Source organism: Equus asinus, chromosome 14 (assembly GCF_041296235.1).
Source record: "Equus asinus isolate D_3611 breed Donkey chromosome 14, EquAss-T2T_v2, whole genome shotgun sequence".
NCBI classification, from domain to species: domain Eukaryota; kingdom Metazoa; phylum Chordata; class Mammalia; order Perissodactyla; family Equidae; genus Equus; species Equus asinus.
The window spans coordinates 17,635,440-17,654,423 of NC_091803.1; the positions used below are offsets into that span (position 1 = coordinate 17,635,440).

General features: G+C 53.4%; 1 protein-coding gene across 2 annotated transcripts; it reads right to left on the reverse strand.

Annotated features, from left to right (window-relative positions):
* Positions 1-1,301: 1,301 nt before the first annotated feature.
* On the reverse strand, positions 1,302-18,344 carry RFC2 (replication factor C subunit 2). 2 transcript variants are annotated; one of them, XM_014856732.3, is made up of 11 exons: positions 17,822-17,993; positions 15,479-15,548; positions 13,728-13,769; positions 13,319-13,425; positions 10,944-11,045; positions 9,868-9,968; positions 6,153-6,310; positions 5,880-5,945; positions 4,400-4,480; positions 3,047-3,160; positions 1,302-1,681 (listed from the first exon to the last, which is right to left on the reverse strand). In XM_014856732.3, the coding sequence occupies exons 1-11, from the start codon at positions 17,974-17,976 to the stop codon at positions 1,571-1,573; spliced, it is 1,107 nt and encodes a 368-aa protein (XP_014712218.2). In that variant the 5' UTR covers positions 17,977-17,993; the 3' UTR covers positions 1,302-1,570. The 2 variants fall into 2 exon arrangements, with proteins under 2 accessions (XP_014712218.2, XP_070340550.1); XM_070484449.1 differs by lacking the exon at positions 17,822-17,993 and adding an exon at positions 18,154-18,344 and having other exon boundaries at positions 1,310-1,681.
* Positions 18,345-18,984: the final 640 nt, after the last annotated feature.

Consider the following 18,984-nt stretch of genomic DNA (forward strand, 5'->3'; position numbering starts at 1 on the left):
CAGCCTCCACAGGCAGCAGCTGTGGGCCTGGGGGCCTCACCTGCCAAATGGGCCCCATCCCTCCTGCGCCTCACTGGGATCCCGGGGCTCCAGACAAACAGTAAGACTGAGAAGGAATGAGAGCGTATTTTGTAAAACTTCACCTGGCAGTTTTTGAGGACCTTGTTTTTTTCCCTCTTAACCAAAACCTTATCCCAAAGGGCCAGTGATCCTGGAGCCTTTCCTGTGTCCGTAGTGTCCCTGTTCAGCAATGTGGTCTGGACAAGTGACTGCACCTGCCCGGGAGGGAGGGCGCAAAGTAAAGTGCCATCAGGTCTGTCCCCACCTGCTGCCTCCCGCACCAGAAGTCAGGACAGAGGGGCAGAGCCAAGAGCCGAGAGCCAAGCTCGGGCTGGGCGAGGTCAGGGAGCTCTCGGGGCACATGGGAGGAGCCCCAGGGCAGGAGGCAGCGCTTCACCCAAGTCCGTTTCAGTCAAAGCTTTCCGGGCAGCCACCAATGGGGGGATGCTGAGTCAGCCCACCCCCTTCGACACCATTCTCAAACGACACCAAGGATCTGCTTCCGAGCAACCCCGAGGTTGGGCAGAGCGGTGGGAACAGAGCCAACGAGACCGGCCCCGTGCTGGGAAAACTGTTGGGGTGGACGGGGATGTGCGAGGGCCACTTTATCATCCTCTCTACTTTCATGTACAATTGATATTTTCCACAATTAAAGGAGACAGTACTTGCGGGGAGGAAAAGGCAATCCTACAAATTAATACAAAATTTCCTGGGGAACTCCAGAGCAAGGCGTGCACACGGCCACGCAGCAAAGGCGAGCTGAGGGAGCGCCCGGCTGCCTCCTCAGGGAGGCCGGCAAGGCCCTTCTGGAGGCTCAGGGCCCGGGCTGTCCTGAGAGCGTATCCAGGAGTCTACGCAGTCAGTAAAATACAGCAGACCCTGCCCTCGCCCCCTGGAACTGTCCCTCAGACTTCTAGGAAAGTGAGACTAGCTTGTCCAGTCTATTATCTAAGTCACCTTTTTTTTTTTAAACACTTTAAAGATTTTTTTTTTTTTTCCTTTTTCTCCCCAAAGCCCCCCGGTACATAGTTGTATATTCTTCGTTGTGGGTCCTTTTAGTTGTGGCATGCGGGACGCTGCCTCAGCGTGGTTTGATGAGCAGTGCCATGTCCGCGCCCAGGATTCGAACCAACGAAACACTGGGCCGCCTGCAGCGGAGCGCGCGAACTTAACCACTCGGCCACGGGGCCAGCCCCCTAAGTCACCTTTTGTACTTGGAGGACACCAGGGACACACACAGAGACAGGAAGCTGGCTTTCCTTGCAGCCTTGCATTGTCCCCTATTGCCAACAAAACTGCATGACTTTATTAGCTCAAATGCCAACACACGCCCGGATCAGGTGCCATGCCCTGGAGGGGCTCTGGGCCTTCCCTCCCTCCACCACGCCCGTGAGTCTGAGGCCGAGGCGCATCCACCGCGGGCGGCTCGGGCGGCGATCTCCCACTTCAGAAGGCTGCGCTCCGCCTTTCCACGAGGAGGATGCTCGTACCCAGCCAGCGAGCTCCCGCCCTAGCTGGCCACCGGGGCCATGGTCTTCTGACACAGCCGGGCCAGGAGCCCCGCCATCTGCAGCAGGGAGTTCACGCCGTCCGCTATTTTCACGTGAGTGTATCCGATCTCCTGGAAAACAAATTGGACCCCGACCCGCTTCACAGTGAGGGGGGTGCATCGCCTAACTCCGAGCTGGGGGTAATACAAAGCTGATGCCAGGGTCTCAAACTCAGAACCGGAAAACGAACTCTGAGTGGTAACGAATCACGTTTCACTAAAATTCAATTTAGTTCCTAAAAGGATATTGGTATTTCTTTGTAAGATACTGCTATGAAAATACAAAACAAAAACCAAAAAAACAGCCAGGCTTGGAGAAAATATTAAAGTATTTATAAAACACATCTGATAAAGGACTTGCATTCAGAATATATACAGAACTCTCAACTCAGGAATAAGAAAACAACCCAATTAAAAAATGGGTTGACTGGAACAGACACTTCAGCACAGAAGCTGGCAGATAAGCTCATGAGAAAGTGCCTGAGGTCACTCGTCACTGGGAAATGCAATGAAAGCCACCCTGAGCCCATACACACAGTCGGAACAGCCAAAACCCGCTGAGCAGTGCAGGCACCGGCGAGGATGCGCACGGCCTGGGACACTGGCGCGGCGCCGGCAGCAACGCACACACTCCGGGCGCTTTGGAAAACAGGGCGGCAGCTGCTTCTGAAGCTAAAGCTCCACTTACCGCTCAACCGAGCAGCCTCCCTCCTGGCACTCTCCCGAGAGAAGCAAGAACGCCTGCCCAAGTTCACAACAATTCACGAACACAAACGCTTATAACGGCTTTCTTCAAAGCCATCAAAACCTGGAAACCCAAACGCCCTTCAACTGGTGAACAGACTGGTCCGTCCACACAGTGGAACATGACTCAGCAACAGAAAGGATCCGCTGACAGAGGCGACAACGGCACAGACAAGTCTGAAATGCCTGAAGCTGCGTGCAGGGAGCCAGACTCAAAAGGCTATGTTCTGCCCGATTCCATTTCTGGCATTCTGGAAAATTCTGCCCCCAAACGGAAAATAGATCAGTGATTTCCAGGTGCTAGGGGAGGGGCTGACTGCAAAGGGGCACATAAATTTGAGGGGATGACAGAGTTCACTCCTTGATGGTGGTGTGTTTACAAGACCAAATTCTTTTGTCAACAGAATGCACCTAAGAAGCTGAATTTTACTCTAGGTAAATAATGCCTCAATTAAAATGACCTTAAAGAGAAATAAACAAATTAATCTCCACTGAAGAGAGGCATCTAAGGAACAGCAGGTCACCGACTGGCAGAGGCGGCTTAAATGAGCCACCAGCCCCCAGGACAGCAGCCCCTGCCCCCACCATCGACAGGCACTTACCGGGCATCTCCCAGGTGCCAGGCCTGTGAGCAAGACAAGGCCAGCTCGGCCACACTCCCGAGGAGAGCAGCGTTGCCCTGCTCTCACTCACCTTAATAAACTCCAGTTTCAAGTATTCTGCCATTTGGAAGGTTTTACACACTCGAAAAATGTTGCCAATGATGTCCTCTGGGGAATAGCCGAGATGCCACAGGTGCGCAAGGATCTAGACATGAGAAGGTAACTGTGAACACAGGACGCTGTGGGAAGACGAGGCCAAAGCCTCGCCAGTCCCAGCCTGTCACAAGCTGGGAACGGGCAGATGGTCCCAGACAGCCCAAGCGATTCTGAGAATGAGCTGAGCCGCTCGGAGCTGCGGGCGGGCCACGCCCTTCAGGTCCTGAGGGGCAAGTGAAGCAATTTTCCCAGCAGGCAGAGACAACATGGCAAACGTTTCAGAACCTGCTGCAAGATGGTCTACCACCACGCCCGTGTAATGTCTACCCAGGGCTCTCAGAAAGCTTTCTCACTCATCCCAGGAAGGAGCCCGGAGAGGGAGCTGCAGAGCCAGAGACCCGCTGTGCCTTCCCTGGCCGCAAGCTAATGCGCCCCCTGCAGGGCAGCCCCAAGTGGGGCACGGATGACAGCGGCCCCAGCCTCTGGCCTTCTCTGCCCCAGGCCCTTGCTCCCACCCCCAGCCCATAGGGACCACAGGGCCTGCAGTCAGTCGTCTTGCCTTTGCTTTAGCACTGGGGTGCCTTCGGTTGGGGAAGCTCTGTGCTCATAAATCTGCAGGCCTCCATCAGGCCACATGCCAGCTCTCTGCCTCAGTCTCCCTGCCTCACACTCCAGGTTCACAGCGGGGCTGGCCCTGCCCTAAACCCAGATGGCTTCTAGCTGAGTTTGGTAGGAGCAGGAGGAGGGAAACCTGCTGTGATCAGACCAGTGGCCTTGAATCATGCCGGTGCCACCATGTGGACTTGATGGTCACCTGAACCCCAGTGACGCCCACTGGAGCCTGCTCACAGGACTGGACTCTACAATCAGGTAAGAAACCCCCAGTCCCCCTCTCTTGGCTGACCAGGGACTGCAAGTCCCAGAGCCCACTCCCACACCCCTCAAAGGATGGAGAGAGCCGTTTCCCCTCGACAGAGAAAGACGCCACACGGCGACGTGAGCAGTGGGCTGACTGTCTCCGTGTCCTAGGGGGCAGTTCCCCTTGTGGAGAGTGTGATGACAGCAGAAGGGCAGGACTTGGAAGTGCGGGTCCCCTGTTCTTGAAGAGCCATCCAGGGCCAGGAGTTCAGCCTCCCTGAACCCGTTTCCCATCTGCAGAGGGCACTCGACTCCGAGCACCATGCCAGGAACACCGAGCAGCGGTGCCTGTGGAGCCCGGCACCGGGAGCGCTGCCCTGCCCTGCTCAAGAGGCGGAGGCCCCTCGGGGTTCAGGAGGGCGGGGCGCACCTTGTACGCTCCGTCAATGTCGGCGTTCACGCAGTGCTGGATCATCTCCTTCACCAGCAAGGGGTGCGGCTCGTCGCAGACCTGCCCAAACCGCAAAGAAAGGCCCATCAGGGCTGAGGGGACAGTCTTAGGAGGAGCCCTGGCACCCGACTTCTGGGCGCTCTATACAACCAAGTCCTCAACTGGCTTTCTGCATTGAATGCTCCAGCAAACAGAACCGGATTTGGAAACATCGCTCTCATCACCAAACACGCCAGCAAATAGAGAGCGGTGTCACCCTACTGCAGCGAGGGAAAGCTTCCAACCCATGATTACAGATTCTCAAACACAGGGCAAGTTGACAAGGGACAATGGGCCATCTGTGCTGGTGGCAGCTGTAAGGCTGTTAGTCACCTGTCTCAGATCGCCTGCAGGACCACTTGCCCAGAACCACTTAGAATCCACCAAGAATTGCCAGATCTGTGGGGCCAATCTCCCAAGTGGAAGAACAGGGGCCCTCAGGCTCAGCGGGTCAACCTGGCAGGAGCCTGGAGCGGGGGCGGCTCTGCCTGAGCCCAAGGGCTGCCTCCCGTGCGCTCCCTGCACAGCCTTAGGTCCCGCCCCCTGGCGCACATTGACACTGAAATCAAACAGAAGCTTCCTAGAGATGCTCCAGACGGCACCTCGCCTGCCCGGCCTTCCCTTCCCAGTTCCATTCCTGCCCTCGGAGGTCAGGCTTCCCCAGCCCTCCAAGCCTTGCTCCAGGACGAAACTCCACCCCAACTACCACCACAGGTGCCCACATGAGCCCCCTGCCCTCCATGTCCTTAAACACAACACCACCAAGGTCTGAGCAGGGGCCTTCCACACAGCTCTTCACTGTGAACTTGCTAAGAGGAGCTACAGACTGAATGCACGACGGCCCGACCCAGTTTCTCCCTAAATCAGGGGGAAATCGGTCTCCAAAATGGCACTCAGACACCGAGCTGCTGGGATGTGGCAGCCAGGTTCCAAAAGAATTCCCGAAGAAAAATCCCTCACCAATGTGAGAGAGTGAGAGTCTTTTTCCTCCATGTGGCTTTGAAGAGCTTTGCTACCCGCCCTCCTGGCTGTGACATGGGGACAGGGCCACCTCAGGGTGGGGAGGCCGAGAGGAAAGGCTGTGCTTCCTTCTGCCCTCTAGCAGCTGGGTGACCTCGGGCAAGCCTTGGAGCCTGTTTCCTCAGCCACAAGATGCGGAGAGGACGTCTGTGTGCAGGGATGTTGTGAGCATCAAATAAGACCCAGGGGAGGTGCCCAGCTCCAGGCGTGTGGCAGGGATGATGACAGCACTTCCATCTGTCCACACACACTGGTGGCACCCAGAGTCCCTCCCTGCAGAGGTGGCCCCAGCTCAGCGGCAACGGGGTCTGCCCCTTCTTCCAGCCCGGCCCACCTCCACCTGGCCGGCCCCAGCGGATGACACGGCTTTAGCAGCCGGAGCCCCAGCCAGCTTCTGTACCTTGAACACATTCTCACTGTTAATAAAGCCGAATCCCGAGAAGGTCGACTGCAAGTTGTTCAATGCCTGTGGAGGAACAACATGTCAAGGGTGACTTTCCACCCGGCTGTCCCCACCCCTCCGTGGAGTCTGAGCCACGCACCCCTCCCCGCAGGCCTGTTCTCCTCGGCCCACGGCCCCACCAGCATGCTGCGTCAGCGTCCCCACTCCGGCTGCACCATCTCTGTGCAGCGGTCACCTTCTTCTTGCCCCCAAATACAGCCCGGCACGCACCTGCCTCATGTCTCCCTGGGCGGTGAAGACAATGGCTTCCAAGCCATCGTCGGTGTAGGGCACGTTCTCCTTCTCGATTATGGTCATGAGCCGCGCAAGCACCTGGGCATCGGTGAGCTTCGTGTAGCGGAGGACAGCGCACCGGGACTGGATGGGCTCTGCGCGGGACAGGAGGGTGAGGCCCACGGCAGAGCACGGTGTGGCCTGTCAGTTCTCAAGTCCCAGGAAGCAGCCGCATGGTCACATGGCCCAGCCAGGCCGCATCACTCTGTGCCCCACAGGCACTAGCCAGCGACTTGGTCATTAGGCCCAATTTCAAAATATCAACCAATAAGCAAAAAGAGGCCCCAGCCAGCACCCCCCGGGACGACCTTGGCTAGCCACAGATATCCACGTGCCACAGCCTGCAGGTGAGTCAGCACTGGCCCAGGTGGACGCCAGATCACGGTGTGTGCTGGACATCTGGCTGGTCATGCCCCAGCAGTCTGGGGTGAGCACAAGACACGTGTGCGGCTTCTTTAACGCTCCCCGGGAGAGTCTGACCACAGCCAGAGCTGAGAAGCACTAGGCAGACGGACACAGGATTCCAGAAGCCCACCCTAACCCTCGGGGTCGACTATGACAAGCGCTTCCCCGTGAGCTCAAGCACCATCGGTCTCTCTCTGACCCATCCTCTGCTCTGCCACCACACTGGCGTTCCTCAAAATGCTTTGCTCTGTCACCTCCTCCTGCCAGGGCACGCCTTCAAGAGCCCCACCATCAGTGCAGTTGGCTCCGAGCCTGGCATGTACAATCTCCGCACAGCTCGCCTGTCTCTACTCCCCTAAGCCATGTCTGGTGCCTTGTCTCCTGGAACAAACCGACCTGCGCCCTCCTGGCGGGCTCTCCCCACCTCCCCACCGAGGACGTCCTTTTCACTAGTTTTTCCCATTTAAATCACAACCATCACCGGAAGCTCCCCTCGAACCTCCTCCTCATGGAGCCGGCCCCGATCTCCCCAGACTGAGGTGGCCTCCCCACCTCTGTCCTCACACACTTTGAGGAACACATTCCTGTTAGTTTATCTGCATTAAAGAAACCAGTTACCTCCTGAGGTGCTGAGGACGCGGGGGACAAATATTATGACAAGGTCCTGGCTCCTCACAGCTTAAGCTTACAGGGACAGAAGGAGGCATGAAAAGGAAGTCATGACGCAACGGGACAGGCCATGCCAGAGGCTTCTAGGAACAGCCCTGGGGCCCAGGCCAGAGAGCGATCAGCTCAGCCGGGTGCAGGCGAGCTCTCGGTGGAGGCGAGTTCTGAGCTGGGTCTTTAGGGGATGAGTCTCCAGCCTGGAAAGGCAGGAGGAACAGCACATTCAAAGCAGGCGTGATGCAAGGGCTCAGGGGATTCAAGCACGGTGACATGCTGAGGCTGCAGTCCATGGAGTGAAAGGAGATGGGGCTGCGGCCCCGGGGTCCTGTGGGCTAGCCTGGAGCACACGGCCATGCAGGCACCCGGAGACCACTGGGGGCTTCCGCAGGGAGTGGCAGGTCAGACTTGTGCTGAGAGGACCCTGGCAGCCAGCTGGTGACTCAGGAGCGAGAGGAACCTGGGCAACACTGCACCCGAGAAGGGGACAGACAGTGCGGCCAGACCTGAGCGAGAGAAGCGGCTGCAGCTTGAGACACTGGGGAGGCCGGATGACCCTGGATTTGACTTTGGCGAGGAGGCCGTGGCGGTGAGCAGAAACAGGTGGACTTGAGGTGGCTCGGGGTGCTGGCTGGGGGCCCCCCCATCCGTGCGTGGTCTCCTGCAGGGCACGGACAGAATCTCGCAGATCTGAAGCCTGAGCTGAGCCCTGGGCACAGAATGCGCTTGAGGTCTGTCCAAGGGACGAGACTTCCCAGAGAGCAGCCTTCCGAAGAGTTAGTCCATTGCAACTTCCCGAACTCAGGAAGCTCCACGATGGACCCACTTACACATGTGCTTCCTCAGCACACACAAGAGAAGGACTGATGGTTTAAAACCAATTACTATTCCGAGGACACTAGAAGTTTCCTTTCAGGGGCCAGCCCGGTGGCGCAGTGGTTAAGTGCATACGTTCCACTTCGGGGGCCTGGGGTTCGCCGGTTCAGATCCCAGGTGCGGACATGGCACCACTTGGCACGCCATGCTGTGGTGGGCATCCCACATATAAAGTGGAGGAAGATGGGCACGGATGTTAGCTCAGGGCCAGTCTTCCTCAGCAAAAAGAGGAGGATTAGCGGCAGATGTTAGCTCAAGGCTAATCTTCCTCAAAAAAAAAAAAAGAAGTTTCCTTTCGTAGATTTTTCTCTCTTGAGAAGCTGAATTCACAGAATTTAAATACCCATCAGAATAAGGCAGCCACAGCCTTCCTCAGAGAAAGCGTGGCTCCCTCTCACCTGTATGACCCCAGGAGCCAAGGCCAGGGTCAGTTACCGAGTTTAAGATCACCTCTGCAGCAAGCTGATCGTGAGCCATTTCCACTAAAGCTAAAAAATGAATCTCTTTAGGGTTTCATTCACGGGCTTGCTATATCTCTTTAGAAATTAAAAGAAATCAGAACGCTGTGTCTATCTGAAACATTAACGGAAAGGGAGGGCCAGAGCTTTCTCCACTGACAACGGTGCCTCCTATCGCTAAACAAACTCGTCTCCACACAGCCCTGCACCAAATGCACTCGGGGAGGGGCCTCAGGTCTCAGTGCTCCTGCCCTCACACACGTGTGCCCCCCAGGTAAGGACACAGGCCAGCCACACCGCACAAGCGGAGACCTCCGGCCGTTCCCTCCACCACACCCGGGGGTTCGGAAGGTAGAGCATGGCTCCCATTAAACTCTGTACGTCCCACACCAGCACGGGGCCGACGCCTACCGAGAACAGAGGAAATGCGTGACCATCTGGGGGAAGTAAAAGGACACAACAGTCTCAGTGACACGAGAGCCCGCAGAAGCTGGAAACCATGACTACAGGGGCATCACGGTGGGTGACAGGCTTGTCTGCAACAGCGCCCACTGGCCTGGGTGAAGCCAAGTCGATGGCTGAGCTCACATAGGCCGGGGGTTAGTAGGGCAGACAGTGGGACAACAGAGCTGTGAGAAATGGTGAGAGAGAGACAAAGCCGGACTGTGCCGGCAATCTGCGTCAGAAAGGGAAGGATGCGAGACCAGCAGGGAGTTGAGACTGAGACCAGAGGCTCAAAGCAGTGAGGGAGCCACAGACTGCTGGGGGCGGGGCGTGCAAGGACAAACGCCAGGTCAGAGAGAAGACTAACATGCAAGGTTTCACAGGTGACACAATTCCTGGTAATAACAAAGCACCGTGTGCAGACACAGTGTGTGCCAAGTGCTCAGAACACACAGAGTGCAGGAGCACTTCTGGAGAGGGCCAGTGACCATGGCACTGTGCACAGGATACCAAAACGTCATGTGTGTCTGTGCTGGCGCAAGAGTCACACAGGCCTGGGGTTCCAATCTCAGCTCTTCTACTTGCTGTCTGACTTGGGGCAAACCACTCACCCTCTCTGAGCTCCAGTTTTGTCATCTCTAACATGCAGCTAATAACACCGAAGCACAGAATTATATAAGGTTAAATGAAAAAGTTGATTATATAGTGCTCAGCCCATGGCAGGCAACCCAAAAGTCCCTATTCTTCTGCTAAACAGCCAACACGAGCACCACACGGGCCCAAAGCTCCCCAGAGCTGACCCTCACCTATGATTTTATCTGATGCATTACAAGCAAGAGCAAAGCGGGTCGTTTTGGAGTAGATTTCCATGGTTCTCCTCAAGGCTTGCTGGGCTCCATCGGTCATGCTGAGAAGAAAAACACAAGGGAGCAGTTTGCAGCTGGAACCCAGGGCCCACTGGACACAAGCCCCTCTCTATCGGCCTGGAGCCTGAACTCCCGACAGAGGATGCTCAGCCGCTCTGCAGGACCCCGCCTGGGTCTCACACGGGCAGGCTGCTCCCACGCGCGGAGCCAGGCCCTGCGGCCGGGCTACCCGAGCTCCCTTGCAGCTCCTTCCTCGGTTAGTTTGGGACCTTAGGCAAAGTACCTGAGCATCAGTGTCATCCTCTGTAAGGAGAGAACAATGCTACCTACCTCAGAGGGTTGTCGGGACAATTAAATGAGACAGTAACATGTAAAGGGGCCAGCAGAGTGCCCAGCATGATGGAAACGCTTCCATGTAAGAACCAATAAACGTCAGCTGCCATTTTTGCTTTAAATAGTGCTCCAGTAAAATGGTTAGGGTGCAGCCTACCATGGAACGTAACAGAACACAGAACACTGCTTTTTACAGTAAAAGGACAAACCAGGACACAAAATTATATATGTTATGATCTCAACTATGCACAAGTGCATAGTATACAAAAACAGGAGATGACATAAGCAAGATATTGACAATATTTTCTAGATTTTCTTCAAAGAACGCGAATTACTGTTGTCTTTTTTAACGTCATTAAGATTTTTTCATTTATACTGGCAATGGTTGTACAACGTTGTGAATGTGCTGAATGCCGCTGAATTATACACTTTAAAATGACGAAAATGGCTAGTATTATGTGTATTTCACCACAATTTTACAAATATTTAAATTACTCACAGAAAGGAGACTGATAGAAACACATTAACCGACTCTGCGTTTTAAGGCTCGGGCCCCCACTGCGTGGCTTTTGAGGATGCTGTGCAAACCCACCACAAGGGTGCAGAGAGCCTCTCCGCCTGACTCAACAAAGGCGCTAAGAGGCGTGGAGAAAGGTCAAAGCGCGTCTGGCAAAGCCCCGCACCTGTCGGCTTCGTCCAGGATGATGATCTTGTGCCGCCCTTTGGGAAGCGTGACTTTCTGCTGGGCAAACATTTTGATTTTGTTCCTCACAACATCAATGCCCCTGAAACAATAAGCCAACATTTCATTGTCACCTTCTGGGACAAATTCAGTCACCTCCACAGGGACTTTACCCTCAGCACACCATCATGGACCCAATTTTAGTCTTTAAGTTACTTTTTTGGGCAATTCTATCTCTTTATAAGGATTGACATTTCATTACTTTCCTTCTTTCTTGGAGGTCTTCTGAAGAGCAAAAACAATGTACTTGGGGCCAGCCTGCTGGTGTAGTGGTTAAGTGTGTGCACTCTTCTTCGGCGGCCTAGGGTTTGCAGGTTCGGATCCCGGGCACGGACCTATACACTGCTTATCAAGCCATTCTTTGGTGGTGTCCCGCATACAAAACAGAGGAAGATGGGCACAGATGTTAGTTCAGGGACAATCGTCCTCAAGCAGAAAGAGGAAGATTGGCAATGGATGTTAGCTCAGGGCCAATGTTCCTCACCAAAAAAAAAGAAAAGAAAAGAAAAAAATTTATTTACTTGTTTTGGTAGAACGAAACTCATTTTATCTTACAATTACCATATGGGTCTACTGGACCCTTTCATAATCTAGGATATAGTTTGAGATCTTAATGATCTTATTCCTCCTATATCTTGAAACTAAATAGCAATTTCATCATCTTTGTAACTATTTCATCATTACTCATCAATTAATCCCAACTATGTTAAAAAAGACTAATAAGAAAATGAAAGAAGGATGGGATTGCCTAGAAGAATGATGCAACAGTGGGGAAAAAAACCCTGTCACTACTGCCTCATCCTTCAGCTTTTCTGTTTGTTTTGTTTTGCTGAGGAAGATTGGCCCTGAGCTAACTTCTGCACCAGTCTTCCTCTATTTTGTGTGTGGGTCACCAGCACAGCATGGCTACCAATGACTGGTGTACGTCCACACCTGGGATCCGAACCCGGGCTGCCAAAGTAGAACATGCTGAACTTAACTACTAGGCCACGGGGCCAGCCCCATCCTTCAGCTTTTTATTGTGTTGCTTGAGGTACTGCATTTCCTCCTAGAAGATATAAAAGTTCAGATACACCATCTTTGTTGTCTTTCTTAAAGCTTTCATCGACCACAGCTGAAACTTCAAAACTTTTCATTTTCCTTTCAACCCAAAATATCAAAAAGAAAAAAACTGACAGAGAAAGGTTTTATAATTATTAGACAAATCAGAAAATGACTGCAGAGACAAGCAGCAGGACTCTGGGCTCTAATGATGATGGAGAAATTGATCATACAAACTATGAGTTTCAGATGCCAAAATCTTGGATGGATTTTCTTAAACTTAAGAATCAAGGGGGGAACCACATATTTCTTAGGACAAAAACTAAATCCGTTTTCATCTATCACTCCCCAATATCTTATGACAAGAACTTGGACCACCTGGTTCTGCCGAAAGGACATGTGACAGGGTCCTTTCATCGTCTACGATGTTTGTAACCAACATTCACAGGCAGTTTGTAAGTGATCAGAAGCTGAAGCCAGGTGTGTACATAAAGGTGACTGGAAGGAAACAGACAATACACAAATGGAAAAAAAATCATTGTGTTGATCACTCTAATAGGTGCAAAATCTAAAATATTTTGCAATTATGGGGCACCAGTTTTCAAAAATAGTGAGGGTGATGAAACAAGTGTGCAAAGAACAAGAGGGAAGGATAAGCTAGAATGCATGCGTATTTGCTCTCTGGAACCAGCATTTACAAAATGGGTCAACTGCAGGCTCATGCACGCCAGCTGATGGGCAGCTGTTGCAGTTGAAGGACACCGACCCTTACAGGTATACAGGAAATGGTAAAGAGCTGAGAACCTCGCTCTCAAGGAGTAATCAAAGGCAGAAAGTGTAGCCATTTTACTCAACAGATCCTCATTTCATAATCCTCTGCTAGTTCACACCTAAAAAGTAAACCAGCACCTCACATCCATGAGGATGGCTGCTAACAACAAACCAGAAAATAACGAGAGTTGGAGGACGGAGAGAAACTGGAACCCTTGCACTGTTGGTGGGATGCAAACTGTTGCAGCCACTATGGACAACAGTATGGCGATTCCTCAAAAAACTAAACACAGAATTATCAAACAATCCAGCACGTCGACAAGCAAGCGATTCCTTTTGCTGGGATCCTCTTTCACTGGGAGGATTAAAGGGCATGCAAAGCTGGCAAGACAGGCTCCAGGACACCACAGAGCTGAGGACAGGCCGCTTCTGTAACAATCCGAAGTGTGAAACGCTTGCCACCCTCCCAGCCCCGCTCCCAGGCGTCCTCGCTCCCAGGTGTACCTGTCATTTGAAGCATTGAGTTCCAACACGGCATCCTTGAGCGCGGGGCCCAGCAGGGCTCGAGCCAGACACAGGATGCTTGTCGTTTTGCCGGTTCCTGGGGGGCCCTGGGAACAAGATCCCAAGTAAGTGCTTGAAGCCGAAAGGACGGAGCCGGACTCACCGCAGCCCCAGCTCACCGCTCACCACTGTCCGCACTTGCCTCCCCATCAAGCCCCGGCCCCCCCACAGCATACACCAAATCAACACAGAGACCCACCCACAACCAGCCAACCTCCCCTCTGCCAAGGGGAACGCCCAGCTCGGCTCCGGCACTAACAGGCCTCTCCAAAGAGGCAGCTCTGTGCCCTCCAGAGGGCAGCGAAAACGAGAATCCGTGACGGGCAGCACGACCAGGATGAGTACTTACAGCGATGATAATATTGGGCACATTCCCTTCTCTTGCAAAGACCTGAAGGAAGAAATGTTCATTAAAACTGGTGAATCTGTAAACCCGAGGAGCCAGGGCTCCCCAGCCACACAGGCTCGTGCAGTAAACATGGCTCCGAACAGCCCCATATGGACGCCCCATGGAACTCTTGCCTCAGCATATTCAAACCCAAATCACGGTTCTGCCCTACAAACCTGAGGCCCCACCCACATTCCCCCTTCCATGGACTGTCAGTCAACCCTACCACCTGCCTGGAACGTGGGGGCCATCCTGCTGGGCCTTCACCTCCCTTCAGCCCCACTGCCCCTTCCTCAGCCCACTGTCTCTTGCCTGGACCGCTTTCAACGGGCTACTAACTGGTCTCCTGACTCTAATCTCGCCCCATTCCGATCCATTTCCCATGCTGTCACACAACCAATTTTCTAAAATACACATCTGTTACGACATTTTTACCTGACTGAACCCCTTAGATGACCCCTTACTGCCCTCATCGTGAAGCCCAAACTCTTACCAGTGGCTCAGGAGGCCCTGCCCAGTCTGGATCCTGCCCAGCTCCCCAGCACGTTTCTCACACATCCCAGCACACAAACTCTACAGCTGCGTTACCCACTGGGCTCCGCGGACCAGCAGCATCACATCCCCTGGGAGTGTGTCAGAAAGGCAGAGCCTCTGGCCCCACACGAGAATCTGTATTTTAACAAGATCCCAGGCAATGCATACGGCCATCAACGTCTGGAAAGCACTACTGGGTACTCCAATCAGGTGGCATTTTCCCCTAACAAGCCAAGCTCTCTCACCTCCGGGCCTTTGCACAAGATATTCCTGCTCTCCCATCTCTCTAGCCCCTGCCCCCCAAGTCTGGCTAACTCCCACCCACTTAGCATTGATGTCACTTCTTCCACTTGGCAAGAAAGACGCTGTGGGCAGGCTGACTCTCCTCCTCCGTGTGCTCCCGCGCCACCTCTAGCAGAGCACCTATCATACTGCCTGCTCTGCTGACTTTAACGCCGCCCACACGGGCAGGGGCTGCATCTACTCTCCTCACCATGACAGCACCAGCTGCTAACACCGCACATATCTGGCCCAGAGAAGATACTCAGAATCTGTAAATGAATAACTACCTTGGTAGCCATTAAAGTCTAGGCCCCAATTACTGCAGAGTGATTACTGCAATTCAGGTCTCAAACAGCTGGGCTTCTAGACTCTGCTGAAAGACCTCTGGGGCTAGGAATTCAAAGCTCACTCTAGCGTTGCACAGTTCTGCTTGCTCCCGTCCTTGTCACCCTGAAATCTACTGCCTTGTCACTTAGTCCCTCTAGGCAGGGGTTGACAAACCATGATGGAGGGGGAGGTGGGTGTATTGGTGGTAATCCAGCCGGAGGCCTGTTTTTATAAGCCCCCTAGCTAAGAAGGGTTTCCACATTTTTAAAGGATTGTTTAAAAAATAAACAAAGGATATTTGACAAAGACCTTACACGGCTTGCAAAGCATAAGACATCTATTAATTGGCCTCTACAGAAAAAGCTTGCCACCCCCACTCTTGAAGAACACAAACAAGTCTGATAACGCCTCTCCAATAAGCCTCCAAACTGGATGTCTCCCAGGCCCTCAATTCTTCTGGATTCATGGCTCGCCTCCCCCTGTCATGGCTCTCTTCCTCCAAATGCGTCAAGCTTATCAAAGCCGAATAATGTGCGATGTTTAAAATCATCTTTTAAAACATCACTCACCTCCAGTCTGCTCACAGTGTCTTCATTCCCAACAATTTCATTCAACTTTACTGGTCTATATTTTTCAACCCTGTTTTTAAGAAGATGCATAAAGATGTTGACATGGCTATTTTCACACTACCCAGAAGAAAGCCCTGAAGGGCAATCCTGAAAGCTTTGTCAGAAGATAACATACATCAATAAATATATACCAAATGGTTGCAGGTTTCAAATTTAATGAGGTGCCCAAGTGCCGTTTGAAAAGTTAAGTGCATGAGAATTACACACCAAAGGCTTCAAACCCGCCACAGCAGAGAAACACCTGTTGTTGCTGGAGAAGGGCCAGAGCAGACCACCTGGAGCAACGTGACACTGGGCAGCAACACAGTCTGCCCGTCACAACAGAGGTCCGGCACACACGGCACTGACATCATTTGATCTGACAGACACAGGTGCAAGAGAGACCCCTTCTCATGCCTTACCTGCCAGTTTCTGCGGCCTTGTGCCAGGTGCACAGCAGGGCTGGCTAGACAGAAACCACAGGCCTATGTGTGATCCTACCAGGCTATGTGAAGCGGACAGGCTAGGGGTCCATTCAGACCAATACTTCTCTCTTCCAAATGAATAAGCAAGCTATGCTGAGAGAAAATTCCTTTCTTCAGCTCTGAGAACAGAAGCGGAAGAAGATTTGCAATGATCTGACCATCAGGACCTCCTCTGCCCTTTATTATAGCGCCTGATGTACCATCAGCTTGCACCCCCTACAGGTACTGGTTCTGCTCCAGAAGCAACTGCACGCAAACAGGCTTGTCTGCAGACACTGCAGGAAATAGAGAGACAGCTCTCCTCCAAGACCAGCAGATGGAGCGTGCTTGTTCCTACTCCTTTATTCTCCATACTCAGCCGCTTCCAGATGCCAAGCACTGCGCAAGGAGTCAGAGATCGCGAGGAGTCAGAGATCTCAAGGGGAGGAAAGTGGAAGGCACAGAGAGGAGCAAGACATGGTTATTGCTCTAAAGGGCTTTGCCATTAGCAAGGAGGGAGAGCTTAGCAAATCCTTCAACAGTGCTGAACTGATTATACAAACCAAGGGCTGAGGAAGCCCAGGCCAGGGGGAGATGCACCTCCTGGGAATGGTTAGGAGCGGAAATTTGAGCTGGACTTGGAACAAGGCAAACACACTGCTCCTTCAAGGCCCTCCTAGTCGCTCCCCGTGCCTGGAAGCTTTCTCCACCTAGCACCCGGCCTACTCCCTGTTTTCAGGTCTTTGCTCAATATCATCTCATCAGAGGCCTCCCCTGACCTCCAGAGCTATTTACTCCACAGCACCTGTCACCATCAGATATACTATACATCTACTTGTTTATTTTTCACTTTGGCCTTCTCTATCAACGTAAGCTCCAAGACAGCAGAGTTTGTTCTGTGTACTGAAGTACCCTAAGCATGGAGAGCAGTGTTGCGCAGGAAAAACACAACGCAAGCCACATACGGAATTTTAAACTTTCTGTGAGCCACAGTATAAAAGGGAAAAAGAAAATGAGTGAAGTTAATTTTACTAATATAATTTGCTGAACCTAAAATATTCAAAATATCATTTCCAAAACGTAATCGATATAAAAACTAATGAGGTTTTTTTATACTAAGTCCTCGAAATCTGATGTATATTGTACACTTAACCCATCTCAATTCAGACTAGCCTCATTTCTCACGCTCAGCAGACTCATGTGGCTAGTGACTGGGGGACCGGATAGCGCAAACTGCGTTCCATTGAGGTATCTGCTCTCTCCAAGAAGAGGGTGGGCTGGAGGGTCAGGAAGACACAGACGACAGGGAGTAAACCATTACCACGCGCCGTGGAGGGTTCTCAAAGGTGCGCGCGGGGAGCAGGACCCGAGTGGCGCGCCTGCACCACACCTGTGCCAGTGGCAGGTGACTTCCTAAGTCACTGTTTGCTCCTAGCTTCCCAGGATGCTGCTATTTAGAAAGAGCATGCAATAGTGAGAAGGCGGCGCCTTCTGCAGGCAACCCCGAGTTCCGATCCTGGGCCCGACGCCTCTCGCAGAGTGACCAGCAGCGTCGCCCCTGGTACAGCGCCCGGCACCACAGTGGGTGGTCTCGGGGGCGGCTACTATCACAATAAGCATTGTTCTGACCGAGGCCCTGCTTCCAGAGTTCAGACCGGTGGGTCGAACCCAGGTGGGCTCCGCGACCCGCGTCCCTCGCCTTCTCCACATCATCATCTCCTCGACGCCTCCCGTCCCACTCAGGTGCCTCTCCAACGAGCTCCAGTGTCCCCCGGGACACGGCAGCCACTTGTCCGCCCATACGTCCAGAGCACCCATCCTTTAAGCCCTGGGCCCTCACCACGGCAGCTCGTAGTGGCCTGCGCTGCCGGGGGCTTTGCCGGGGGCCGGAGCAGGGTCCTGGGCCCCGGGCTCGGCCGCTCCACCGCCGCTCTCCCGCACCTCCATTCTCCCGCCGCTCTTCCCGCCGCCCGAGGCCCCGCCCCGTGACGCCATCACGCAAGCCCCGCCCCTGTCCCTGAGGGACGCCGGGCGCGAGCGGAAGCCGTGAGCCCGCCCCTTTCCGCGCCTGCGCAGAGGGCCCCGGCGTGGCCGGGCGCCCGCTGGTGGAGGCCGCGGTTGCTGTGGGAAACCTGGTGTCCCTCCCGCCCGGGAGTGTAGAGGAAGAGCGACCTGACCGCGTCGCCTTCCGAGAAGGAGGTCACTCCAGGAAGGGACGTTCGGCGGTTTTCTCTGTGTTATTTGCCTGGAGGCCCCCTCCGGGTGGCTGGTCGGGAACGGCTCGCCGTGGGGGGTGGGAGCATCCTGCCCGGCGCAGGGAGGAGCGGGGGCCTGCGGGCGTTCCGTCCACACGCAGGGCCCGCGGCGACGGAGAAGGGGACTGGCTTCCGGCCGTCCTGGGCGGCGGAAGGCTGGCGCCCAGCTCCCCCGATTGCTTAGAATGTCCAGCTCTCGTTGGGTGCCGCTCCTGCGCCCTGGAACTTGACGTTTATTATCCGGGGAATTGGTACAATGCTGCAAGATGAGGCTTCCTCCCGTTTTGCGGAGGAGGCAGCTGCCCTTCTGTAAGATGTGACTCAATTTTATTCCAGAGAAATAGGCACTTCATATTCACAAATGTTTTGAGCCTTCTTTTGGGCTGGTTTTCTACCTATGGAACTAATCTTTCCTCCCATAGCCCAAATATCATAATAATAACGAATACTAAATAAAAATAGTGAATAATGACTATCATTTACTATGCTCTTACTATGCACTAGATCCGAGGTGCATACTCATCCTCGTTTACAAATGAAGAAACAGGCTTGAGAATGATTCAATAGTTTGTCCAATGTCATTTAGGTTGTGAGAGGTGGGATCAGGACTCATTCCCCACCATGCTGCTGAAGTAATCCGTATAAAATTATATTTTATTGCACTTACCATGTTTCCTTATAATATTGGGGTAAAAGCTGGCTTTAAGTCTGAATTGAAGGCAAGGCTTGGGACCTGTTTATCTCTCTT